Source organism: Oryzias latipes, chromosome 10 (assembly GCF_002234675.1).
Source record: "Oryzias latipes chromosome 10, ASM223467v1".
NCBI lineage: Eukaryota > Metazoa > Chordata > Actinopteri > Beloniformes > Adrianichthyidae > Oryzias > Oryzias latipes.
Window position 1 is genome coordinate 11,392,060 of NC_019868.2, and position 13,600 is coordinate 11,405,659.

The following is a 13,600-nucleotide window of genomic DNA, read 5'->3' on the forward strand; positions in this document are numbered from 1 at the left end:
GAGGAGTTTGGTCACTTGTGTGGAGCTTGGGGTAGAGTCACTTCCCTTCCACACTGAGAGAAACTAGTTGAGATGGCTCAGTTAACTCATTTGCCTCCTGGGCGCCTCTCTAGGTATTCAGAGCGTGTCCCACCGAGTTGAAGACTGTGTCTCTCGGCTGGCCTGGGAGCACCTTGGGGTTCCCCTGGCAGAACTGGAGGACGTCTTTGTGATGAAATAGAAGCTGAAAAAGTGAACCGACATGGGTTTTTAAAACACAAAACTGGATTTTTGTGAAATTAGTTAAAAACAGAACATAGCATTGAACATAAAGCATGAAATAATCCACAAGGAAACAAAAAAGCAGAACCTTAAAGACTCACTTTGATGAAATACCTGTTTTTGGTGTTTTTAACATGTTCTTGTGGCATTTCTTTCAAGATGTAAGACATACATAAAGAAAATAAACTTAAAACTGCATTTCTGAGTATTTCTTTGTTTTAATCATTGTGAATCAGGAGCAAACGAAAAAAGTGTAATTGTAAAAAGCTCATAGTTGTCACTTAGTTACAATCAGAGGGCAACAAGCTCCCTGCTCCACTCCATTCTGATGCATCTATTTGCAGACAAAAAGATCCCTTAATTTAAATACAATGAAATATGTGATGTTGGTGGACTTTTCTTGTGTCTAATATACATTTTTTGTCTTCTTAAGTAACAAGAACTTGAATGTGTTTTATTGTATGTTTTACTATATAAATATGCTAACTTTGAACATAAATGGGCGTGCCCTGTGGTTAATATGCTGAATAAATAAAATTTAAATTAATGTCTTTTTTTTCCGCGTGTGAGCTGGTATCTGAATCAAAACTGTACGGCTGGATAGCTCCAATATTCCGTGCCATTTTTGTTGCACTGGTAATGTTAGGTTGGGGGTGTGAGCTATATGCTAGCGGGAGGGTACGTAAACAGATGGGCGATAGGAAGTGGGGGCCTTGCTCTGTGCCAACAGTCCCGCCCACAAATCAGAGGCAAATTTCTGATGAGCTGCCGTTTTACTGAAACTATGTTTTTGAAAACAACAGTTTTTTTGTTTTGGCTAAAAACAGCATAATCATACTTGAAAGACCCCTGGGAACGCTTTTACAATAGATCAAAAGATGTTCGGAGTGGGACTTTATTTCCAATTCAATTTCCCCATTGTGGGATAAATAAATAAAAAGTAAATTAAATTTAAGGCATATATTGTCATGTCAGGACTCAAAACACAACCATCAATATTTTTACACCATTGTGACAGGGTTTCATAAAATTATCAGAAGTTTAAAAGAATATTCATGGTTTTTAATGGTGATCAATATAAAAGGCATATAGTGTTCAACCATTTTTTTAGACCCTCTAATATTATACATCTTATATTTAGAATGTGTTTCATGCAAATGTGAAATACTTACTAATGTTAATATTTTTGCATGCATGCTTTTTAGTAGGGGTGTGTATTGGGAAGAGTATGGCGATACGATGCATATCACGATACGTGTCTCACAATACGATATGTATCGCGATACATATCAAGTGTCACTCGTTTTCATCTAGAGCCCACCACAAATCACCACAAACCATGTTTTTACATGATACCGGCAGCAACATGGCACATGTTAGTTCCGGTTCGGAACCCATCCCAAGCAAAAATTAAGTAGTACATGTCTCATAACAACAGAGACTGCAAGGCTGACTGAACATTTAACATGTAACCCTTGAGCTATCCTAGGCACTTTAACATTGGGAGTTGGGTCATCTAGACCCACTGGACAGTGCACTGAACCTTTTTTCTTCAACGATTTGTGATCTTCACTGGTGTCCATGGATTACATGAAATCCTCTCCACCTTTATCCACCTTTGTCATGTTAAGGAGAACACGTCAATGTAAGGGTGGGGTCAGAGGATAGCACAAGGGTTAACACAAGCTGATTCTCGCGAGATCTTGTTGTTTCGGTGCGGTGTAGAGCTACTCTGAGAGGATCAGTGTGCTATGCTGCCAACTAGAGGTCGGGGGTTTGAGTGGAGAAAAAAGTTAGACGTTGAATGATGCTCATAAAAAATTAAATAAATATTATCTTGGCATGATTTTAAATCAATAAAAGTATCATCAAATGAAATGTCGCAACATATTGACAGATCGATTTTTCCTACAACCCCAGTTTTTATAATTTACATCCTTTCACACCCATCTTGAAAATCGCAATTTTTTATTTATCAGGTAAGAATTTCTTTAGATTACAATTTGGGGCTGTACTACAATTATGGCATTATTTCAGTTTTATTATTTTGATTTACTACAAGGTTTTGATTTAAAAAGAAAACTGTGACACTCATTTAACTCAATGCCCTTTTTTAAAATAAGAAGTTTGGGTTCATTCAGGCCAAAAGGAAGAATGCTTGCTGTGTATGTAGGACCAGTTAGTGCTCCAAAGTGTGTTTTGACCATCAGCCTTTAAAATAAATCACTTCAGATCCACCCGCTCAGCAAGCAGCTTCCAGCAATTGTCCATCAGGAGACTTATCTGCTGCCCTCACGACCTGATGGGAATGTCTCCTTTGCTCAAGCCCTAATTATAAACACATGCTAAAACTTTTGGAGTGAGCATGATCACCTTTTCTGACCAAACTCAGTTCATTGTGCCATTGGTTTTTTTTGTGTGTGTGTGTGTGTTTTTATCTTTACAGTTTATGATAATGCATTAAGTTACAGTTGTTAACTCCAGAAACTATAAGTGAGAGGGAAGACTTGAGTCACTGAACCTCAACAGTATTGTTAAATCTAAAACTACTAAATGTGTGATACATCTTTTTTTCTTTCATAACCAACCATGCAGATTTCAGAAACTTTGGTGCACTCTCAAGCCCTCCAAATATGAGAAATTACATTTTTCAAGCAAACTTTTATCAATTTGTTCTGTAATCTGCCAAAGTCCTTTAAGTTTATTGAAAATCTCTGGATCCTTAAATCATGATCGTTTAGCTTCTCAAGAGAAAAGACTCCCACTGGGGAGAAATTACAAGTTGTTTCCCAAGATGTGTCTTATTCCCAATATCCTTACACATCAGATTTACGCTGTCCTCCTCCTGTCACCACCAGGGCAGGATGCTCTGCAGCAGTGCACTAATTGTTGCAATAATAAAAGAACACGTCTGAAGCACATCCATGCTCCACGGGGTCCTGCTGGACAAAAGCAGATTATTTACCCTGATATAAAAAGCAGCTCATCCTGTTGTTGAAGTCAAAAATAAATCCAGCTGATGTTTATTTTGAACGGATGGATTGAATTTGATATGACAGATAACTGCTGTCACCTTTAATCTAAGTCACACAGTGGATGATCAAACAGGAAACTTAAGAAAACAGTCAAAGGTGTTTATTGATCAGATTTACATCCAAACACACAGTTTCGTGAATCATTAATCCCGTTATTTTGTAATGATTGAGGTATTTGAGTCAGCAACAATGCTTTGGGTGTACATGTACTGAAGACATATATATCTTCAGTCACAAAAATCAGTTTATGTGTCTTCCTTTTGTTTGTAGATATGAGCCTAATTTTTTAATTCAACCCAACTGAACTTGACTGATTAAAAGAAAAAACTCCCTGTAACCCTTGTGCTATCCTAGGCATGATTGTTCTTTGTTGGATGTGTATGTATAGGGGTATCTTTTGTTGTTGTTTTTAAGATTATGATTGCTATTTTTAACTACTATTTTTTAAACCATTTATTTAATTATGTAAAGCACTTGTAGGTTATCTTCAGCACCAAAGTGCTATATAAACCCTTGTGCTATCCTAGGCACTTTAACATTGGGAGTTGGGTCATCTAGACCCGCTTGACAGTGCTCTGAACCCCTTTTTCTTCAATGATTTGTGATCTTCACTGGTTTCTATGGATTACATGAAATACTCTTCACCTTTATCCGCCTTTGTCCTGGTAGGGAGAACACTTCAATGGTCATCTTGACCCCATAGGATAACACAAGGGTTAAATAAAGTTACATTTGAATTTGAGACTAAAACATCAACTCTTTTCAAAAACAGGAAAAATTTACACTTCCGAAACCAAATTTGTACATATTTTTAGTTTTTTGCAAATATCTTTTTGATTTTAATTTGATTTGAAATGGTTTATTTCAAGCAATCAAATAAAAATAATACACAAAAACAATACAATCATCAGTTATACATTCATACAATGACGTATCAAACTTAGGATAATTAGACATAATATTAAATATTGCTCGAAAGGGAGTGGAAGGAAGCAAATTTATATAATCCCACCCCAGTTCTACTGTAACCATTTTATTACATGATTTATCAATGTCTTGATCATTTTTGGTAACATTATTTTTAGTTGTTTTGAAATAATCAGTAGAATGAATTGGTAAATCTGGAACAAAACCAATCAACTTCATAATTTTAAAACAATAAAATTATTTTGAGCCATGTCTTTACTGTATAATAGTGCTTTATGTGGTCTTTCTTAAAATCAGAAAACACAGCTTTATATTAGCATGAAATCTTGACCATAGTAGAAATCTAATCAAAGCTCATTAACACTGATCTTAACGGCTCTAATTGTTCTTGTGCTTCATGTCGGACCAAAACACATAAAGTCACGAACTGACAGGAGAGATTAAATCTACCTGCTACCGTTAAACCCGCCACTTTTAGTTTCCAGAGGTCTCCCCGTTTTTTCGGTGTCCACCCCATCAAAGTGACGTCGCGTCCTTCCTCCATATAACGCGTGTCACGCATGGACTGTCAGTTCTGCTCAGAAACCCCCAGAGCGTGGAGTTTACGCGCACCAAAGCTCTGCGCCCTGACTGATTTCTGAGAGTTTCCACATCCTTTCAGTCTACAGCAAACTCTCACGTTGTTCACCGCTTCATTTCTGTCACCCTCTCGCTGCACCTGCCCCGCTGACCCCGCGGCTCATCTGGAGACTCATCGCTGGGTCGGGAGTTGGATCTGCCAGCTGCGCAGGGGAGCTCCCCCGCGAAACGCGCCATGGAAAACGGGAGAATCGCGGCTGCTTAGTTCTTTTATCCTTGAAGGCTGTTTTGATTCAAGAAGAGACTCTCAAAGGACAAAGTCTATTTTTGCATTAAGAAGAAACTGGGGTCAAATAAACCGGAATAAAATCAAACTGACAGAAACTTTTAACTTGGATTTTGGTGAAGCTGGCAAAGATGTTCTGGTTTGGCTGTTTCAAGTTGGGCATTTTCATCCTCTTCTGTTCGCCTTTCACAACTGGTAAGAAATGAATCCTCAATGATAAGACTTGTAAATATCTAATATAAAGAAAGTATGTGGATGGAAGACATCAATCCGGTCTGGGCAGTTTTGCGCATTTTAATGAACGGAAATGTGCATTTATTTACGAGTAATTGTTTTTACTTTTATATACATATAAATATAATTTTTTCTATAAATATTTGCTAATTGGAACGGTGAGCATAATAAAGTTTGTACAAGCATTGAGGCAGAGTTGAAGGAACAGTGGAACTGCAGATCTGACATTAACCACTTGGGGCAGTGTTGTCTCTCGTATTGCCAGTGATCCTGACAGGTAATCTGGCGCACTTTTTGTTTTTCTTGAAGCTCTGATTTTCCGTTTGCACTGGCTTTTTCTATGGTTTCTAATACATTGAGTACATCTTGTCTATATCAGGAAAACAACACATTTTTTCCAGCAATTGTTGTCTTGGGTGTGCAGGATTAAACATTGCTGGAGAAGAATGCATGTTTATTTCTGACAACAAAACCAGCCATGTTGTTTCACTGACTCTTCCAAACGAGACAAATTAAAAAAACATGGATGTTCATTCACCTTGTGCCAGGTATAGTGTGCTACTGAAGTACACTCTAAGTCTTCCTCAGCACTTCCACATAAACAGCCCCTCCAAACAAAGGAAACACTGTTCACATGTTACCCCCCACCCACTGACTCACTACACACATACACACTCGCACACACTTTGGGCATATGAAGCTTTGTTTGCAGTGTTTTTAAGTAGATTTCCTTCACTGTCCACACGCAAAGCGTGGGAAAGACGAAAGGAGGAAGCGGATGCAGAGACAAGAGACAGCCTGGAATTGTTCTGGCCAGTAAAGGTCACGGAAGCGTGACACGCTACCTGAGCAAAGATTTCTTGCCGCAGCTTCTTGAAGTTAATTTGAGTTTTGTCAAAATTTATGGACAAGACAATGGCAAAGGCAGTCAGACAGCTGGATATTGTTTTTTACAGGGCTGCTAAAGCCATTAGATTTTTATGGTCACTGACCTGCTTCCTTAAAAGACAAAAAACCTGCAAATATAATTTCTGAAACAATTAATCTGTGGATGTTTGTGTATGGATAAATCACTTTATTTTAGTTTTAATACCTAGACAAAATCAGGCATAAACTACTTGGGACGGGGCAGTAATCCACAATAAAAAGACAAACAGTAAAACAATGGTTAAAAACACATAAAATATGCTCATGACAAAAAAACAGAAAAAAATAAAAATGTAACTGAAAATGCAGGTTTATTCTGAAAATTCCCCTTCAACAAAACATTAAATATTTGTGTCCAAGCTTACAGCAAAGCCAGAAATATATAGTTTAGCCAAATAGGCCTTAAACAAATTAATTTTTTTTAAATGATAGAAAGCACCACAAACTTCTTGGAAAGTAACTTTTGACAAATCCTGTTAGCAAAATGCAAAAGTAAAGCCATATAAAAATGAGCAAACAGAAAGGAGAACATAAAAGATGAAAAAAACAGAAAAAACAACATTTCTGAAGCAATAATTTTATACTGAAAACCAAATATTTGATTGTAACCCCTGGTTGTTCATTGTTTGGCCTGAGGCTCATTTGAATGGTCTACTTTGGTGAAACCCTCACATGTGGGACTATGCCTGTAAAAACGGATCAGACTGTTAATGTCTCCTCACTGCTTCACAGTCAAAAACGAGCACAGGTCAAGTGTGTCACTTAATGACCTTTTGACACCACCTCAAATGAAGCCTAGCGGCTCGGACTGTGACTCAGTCCCCCACAACAGGTGAAGTTAATGACTGACATAATGAAGGGTTTTGTTCATTTCATCTGATAATCTGAAGTGAAAAATTTACCTATTGAAATGAAATAACAAATGTTGCATCATTTACTTCATAAAACAATAAGGCGGGTGTGTTCATAAGCTACTTTCTTGTGTAAATCTGTGCTACATTCCATCGCTGAACCGTTTAGTTTTCCCTAGTCCAGTCAGTCTTTGTATCACAGGGAATTTATGTTGTGGCTAATTTGTTCTGGAGTCAATTTGTCTCTTCCTGCGTGGACTTTCGGGCTGTAAAATGGAAGTGATGAGAGGTCAGCCAAGTTGCAGCGGTGGCTCATTTCTGTCTGAGTCCATGTGGTGTGCACTAGGAAGTGCACATACTTACCTGGACTGCAAGATGTATGAAGCTGAAACAGAAATCCCTCTCTTCCTGACTGATCTTTGTCCGTCCAAATTGCACCTTTGTTGTTGTTAACTCGCTGATTGGAACATCTGTTCCAGACTCGACGTCCTCGACCCAGCAATATATTTTCTTAAGTCCAACATGAAATTTCAATTTCAAGGAGCTTCTCTCTGCCTGCCTGTCTTAATCACACCTTATGGAACAGGAATCTTCTGGGTTTACATTTAAGGGGTTCCATCTAGGAGATTCCTGTTTAGTTGGCTTTATATAACCTCGGATGACCACCCATCATTGCCAGATGTTCTTTTATTTTGCTTTTTAAGAGGAGTGTGGGGTGTTTTGCCGCTAAATCTCCAACGGCTAATAAATGGCTAATAAAAAAAGCACTCTCTCTAACTGTTGTCTTAACCTTGTAGTTGGAAAGGAAGTGCTGCAGGACACACATCACGAGCAATAGTAATGACAGTCACTTAAGAAAGTGGGTTTAGCTTCAATGTGAGCTAACGTAAAATTATCAGACTATCATGGGGACGGACAGGTTGACGCTGTCCTGAAGGGACTCATAAACAAAGGTTGTCGTCGATTTTTGCGCCTTGTCAGTGTATGCCTCAGATTCACGGCTTTTGCCACCACCACACGACCTCAGAAAATGACTCATACAGGGTTTTGTTAAACTGTGAGTCTCCGACTCCAGAGACACCAAGGAGGCATGTGACGTATCATAACACGACAGGAAATATCCAAAGAAGTGTATTTTTTGCTAAACAGAAGGGAATTCCGCACATTATTTCCAGCACTTGAAGGGCTGGGACGTGGGTTTTCCTGTTCAATTCAATGACAGTACACTCATCTCGTACAGTAATAGTGTTTTTTTGTTATGTAACATCAGCCTTGAAGGTTTAGTGAGAGGTTCCCAGAAATTACGCAAACTTTTTTTTTTATTACTTCTGAGATTTCTGTCTTTAACTTTTTGTTGTTTGCATTTATAACAGTTTCAGTTCTTTTTTATCACTGGTGCTGCTTTTGGACACAAAGATTTCACAAGGCAATAAGAAAAGGCACTATTACTCAGTCAATCCTACTATAGCACCTCCATTTCTTTTTGTTTATTACATAATAGTAAATGACAGCTAACATGCTATTGGGATCTGCTTAGAGTAATCAGAGGGAAACAGACAGTACATTTGTTATCATTTCCTGCTGGTTTATTTTTTAAATATCTAATCAATTTTTTGCCACAAACATTTCAGAATAGTTTGAAGTCAGTTCCCATTTCACTTTTATTCTTGGTGTTGAACCTAGCACAGATGTTTTTCCAAACATAATATTCTGCCGTACGTCCCTTAATCAATGCCAAGAAGACATTTACCCCTCATCCCGGGTTCATCTTTACTCAACCTGTACCCTGTGTGGCTGTCTCAAGACCCCATCCTGAACTAGATGAAAAAAAAAGCTCCCCCCATTTCGCAATGTTTGTTTCATTCCTGTCGTCTTTTTAATGGCTCGTAATGAGAACCAGCTTCGGGGCTCTTTGAAGCAACACAGAGTTTCTGGCATTTTTCAGTGTGCTGCATCCTGGAGGAATGCAGCACACAGCTGTTACAGGGTGTCAGGGCTGCTGGGATGCTTTCTGAGGTCAGAGCCGGACATTCACTGTGGGGGTTTAAGAGTGGTGAGGAAGACAATAATATGTTTTCGCCACTTTTATTTGTTTACTGTGTACTGCTGTGTGCTTCTTTTGATGAACCCATCCTCAGGAGATGATAGTGTTTGGTTTGCATCCATATGTTGTTTTTATATCAGCTTTTTAGTCAAAAAATGTCTATGCTAAATTATACTTGATTTATGAAATTACGCTTATTCTATTATGTAATTTCAGACTTTTATGTGCAAAGACTTTCTGCCAATTTCCAGTTGTAAGGCCAAAAAATGATTACTTGTGTACATACAGTGGAAATATAAATCCAAAAGCAAACTGTTACGTCACTAAAGGGTTTGTGCCATGGCTCTCCCCCTTTGCGTAACCTTGGACAGTAAAACAATGATGTTGTATTATTTTTTGAGGAAGTAGATATTGAGTGTCACTGCCAACACTGCCAGCATCAACTTATTCTTAGCGCAACAGCTGTTCTGAATAATAGACAAAAACTTGGCAAATGTTAGTGAGTGAGAGAGCTTTTTTCCCTTTTTTTTCAAGTATTTGCTAATGCAGGAGTGCTTGTGTGGTCTTCCAGGTGCACAGTCATTCAAAATGCACATATTCACATGTCAATCAAAGTCCAGCTGTCACAATAATTAGATTAAGACAACTTTACATAAAGATCAACACAAGAATTTGGCTAAGTGTCTAAAAAAACTACTACTTTTTTCAATGTCACTATGACACTAATTAGCTGACAGCTGTTGTCAATCAAACAAACTTGATAAGTTGATCGGCACAGATCGCCTTTTAGAATTTTGTCATTAGCTGGAGGATTCAGGTCTATGCTAGCTAAAAATTGGAGTAGGAAATTAATCACCTGGTGATATTGGGTGCGAATCCACTGGTAAAGCAACTCTTTGTAGCTTGTTTACCCCCATGCTTTTCCTTATTTCACCAAACAGGCATAACATCGTGATAGATACCAAAGTCCAGGGAGGGAAATTGAAGAGCTGAGGGTTTGGTGGAATACCTGACAATGAAAATTACAAAATTGCTAATCACATAACAATAAGACCCCATTATAGTTGTCATAAATATACAATATACTAATTGAATGATACTTTTTGAAACTAGCCTTCATGAATATTTAATTTAGTTAAAAATTTGGACAATTTTGCCTTGGACTAAATAAAAACTGACTTGTTGCACTCACAAGCTCTTAGTTGTTACTTGGAGCATTTTTTTGCATTTGATCAAGCTTCAGTCCAGAGGTCAAAAGCTTTCCTTTTGGATTTAACAAAGGATCAACATAATCACCTATGAAACAATGTTAGCTAGTGGTGATGAGACCAGAGTGGGGTAAAAAAACAAGGGTGGCAGAGTTGTGAGCATCTTCTGTTGTGCTCTTCTGACCTCAGCTTTGCATCTCCATCAGTAGTTGTGTCTGTGCCATCTGCAGTAGTCAGCTGCTATGTCCTAATAAAATTCCCACATCCCAAACACTTCAAGTGCAGTTGCATCTCAGAGGTTACTGGCTTCAGTTAATATCTCAAGTAACAAAGTTAAGTAGAAAACACTAAAATATGTATAGATTTTTTGAAGGTGCTGCTGGCCTGAAGAAATTTATTCACTTTAGAAATGTTTTATGTTGACTAATAAAGTGTGATTAAAATAAGGTTATCAGTGATCTGCAAGAAACCAAAAAGGAAATTCTTTGACATGACTCAAATACATGCAGCTCAGTCTCAATGGCCCTAAAAAATACAGAGTAGATTAGATTTCTCTAAAACAATGGAGAAGACTGATGGAATATCGCAAAAAAATATTTTATCATATTGCTGCTAGAGGAGGAGGTGTATTTTATACAATTATACACCTCTACTTGATGTTTGGTCATTTTTGTGTAACTGTCATCTGTGCTATGTACACACTATGATAAAAAAGAGGTTTCCCGAAGTGGCCTTCAGAGAGTAGACTGCAACACAGACAAGCTGTGCAGGGATCTAATTGAAAAGATGGTAATCACAAATGGGACTGCAACACCTCCTAGATAGTGGGGAAAATTGCACAATGTGTCCTAAGTTGCTTTTTCTCAGAAAGAGCTATCAACAGCACCAAAAGTGATCCCATTTTTGAATCAAACATCACATTCCCCCCTGGAGGTATTGTGAGAAAAGCATTTGTGGTTCAGGGTCAGCTTTACTTTAAAAAATGCTTGTTCAGAAAGAGAGGAACCACATGTACAGCTGCTCTCCTTCCTCCCGTTATCTTCCCTTATTGTGCCCTTTGTGCTGCTCATTCGGGATCAGTGTCCATTCAGCGAGCTGCCGCCCAGCACCGGAAACTCTCCCAACACCAACACAGCAGTTGCTTGCATGGGAGGCTGAAGCAGAACTGCTGAAAGGACCCACATGCATGGTTTACAGGAAATTCAGTGTTTTCTTTTTTTTGTTTGACCTCATAATGACTCAAACACACCAATAAAAGATATGATGGTTTGTTTAATTTTCTCACCAAGTGTTTTTTCTTTGTTTCTGTATCCCCTGTTATTAGGACATGCTGGAAGAAGACCCAAGATTCTGGGTCCAGATCAGCAGGTTCTTCATAAGGACCAAACACTGACTCTCACATGCAGGTATCTGGCCTAACGCTTAATAACTTTCTTTACAGGTACGGCAATTACAAATGCAACATTTCCTTAATGAAGTATTGCAAATGAAAGTTAGTACTTTCTGTTTAGCTACCAAAGTTGAGGCGTTAGAACTTCAAGTTTCCCCACCAGCTTATTTTCTCTCTGAGGCTGCTTTATTTGGAGGAAGTGAAAGGGTTTGGTCCTCTTAGTGCAGGGTAAAGCCAAAACAGACCAAAATAGAGGTTTAAAATGAAGTAGGTCCTCCCTGCTTATTTGATCCAAGCTTGCTGGACTATCCTTATATAAAAGTGACCTTAAATCAAGACTCTTTTCCTTAAGGTAATCTTCTTTATGTGTCAAAAAAACGTTCAAGTTTGGGCTCAGGTGTCAATGCACAAGAAAAAGGCCAGAGGTAGGATAAATGTGACTGCCTGGGTCCCATAGAAAAGCAGTGGTGAACCTTGACAGAAACCATTAGTGGTGGTCTGGTTGATTCCTTCAGCAATGGTGGGACCCAAACGTGCTGCATTCAAGATTTTTAAGAATTCAGATTACTACATCATTTCACAGACTTGTAAAGAATGCACAGAAGCCCTTCGCTATGTAACTTCCCTACAAGGCCATGTGCCAGGACGTTTGACCCATGCAGAGCAGCACTGTTTTCTGTGAGTGGCTGAAATGTGGACTCTCCCAGAATGATGCAGTCAAAGGCAGTGGAATGCAAGATATGTTTGATGTTTCTCTGGGATCTCTTTAATGAGGTTTTTTTTTAATGGAATCTGGGTGGAAAGAATGTGTTTGTTGAGCACGTCTTTAAAAAAAACATGTTCCCATGTGAAAGTTCAAGGTATCGGATGACTCTAGATTAACTCCAAATAAACTTAGAAATGAACATCAGGCAAGAAATTCCCGAGGGTGGAAGCAGCCGCTGTCGTCCTAAACTGAAAGGCTTACAAGGCCGTTTGCCAGCTGTGACACTTTACCTAAAAATAGATTCAAACTGTGCTGCAGAGTATAGATGCAGATTTTGACACTGCGGTCAACTAATGGACGTTGTTGTCCTCTTTCAGAGGTCATGGCGCCTTGAACTGGACTCTTGCCCAACGACTGCTGTCATCGGACGGGGTGAAGGTGGAGCGGTGTCACTCCAAACATCACTCCCACTGCAGCAAGCTGACAGTCACACAGTTGGTAGTCAGCGACACTGGGAGGTACACCTGCAGATCCTCAAAAGCAGGTTCAGAGTACACCACATACGTTTTTGTCAAAGGTGAGACTTACAAAACCTCATACAACAGTGAACTGACTAAATATAATTAAAGTATTACTCAATTATATAATCTGTAATATTATTAAGAATGGGCTACAAATTAGTGTTCAGTGTGTTCTTATGACTCGGGATTTCCACACATACTGCTTAATGTTACTTATGCAGGATACTGACTCTAATATTATGGCATCCAGACGTAAGAGCCATAAGTCGCGCTCAGAGACAGAGAAATGAAGCCTTCCTGTAGTAGTGTGGTTTCTTCTGAAGGTTAAGGGGTAAGCTTGATTGCACAGGAAACTCTGCTCATTGGCTGATTTCCTGCTTCAGCTACTGTTTTCCTAAATCTTCCCTTAAGCGTCACTCTGCAGTATTACAGTATCGCTCAAATGAAAGCCAATCTGAGCAGCAGTTTTGTAAAGAGGTCAGAGTACAAATTTAGCGTTAGTTCGTCAAACTTAAGTGTTTTAAAGACCTTTACAAAGTTCATGTAAACACACGTTTTTGATATGAGTCCAATGAATAGTTGGGTTTATAAAAGTGGATTCATTTCATTTCCTTTCCTCTGGGATGTTGTT

The 13,600-nt window shown here is 38.6% G+C and overlaps 1 protein-coding gene across 2 annotated transcripts in view; it reads left to right on the forward strand.

Annotated features, from left to right (window-relative positions):
• Nucleotides 1-4,782: 4,782 nt before the first annotated feature.
• Nucleotides 4,783-13,600, forward strand: part of LOC100049480 (vascular endothelial growth factor receptor kdr-like) — a 42,746-nt gene continuing 33,928 nt past the window's right edge. For both annotated transcript variants that reach the window (XM_011479978.3, XM_020706464.2), the window contains exons 1-3: nt 4,783-5,283; nt 11,677-11,758; nt 12,826-13,025. In XM_011479978.3, the coding sequence (XP_011478280.1) occupies nt 5,220-5,283; nt 11,677-11,758; nt 12,826-13,025 (346 nt within the window). In that variant the 5' untranslated portion in view covers nt 4,783-5,219. The remainder of the gene's footprint in view (nt 5,284-11,676; nt 11,759-12,825; nt 13,026-13,600) is intronic.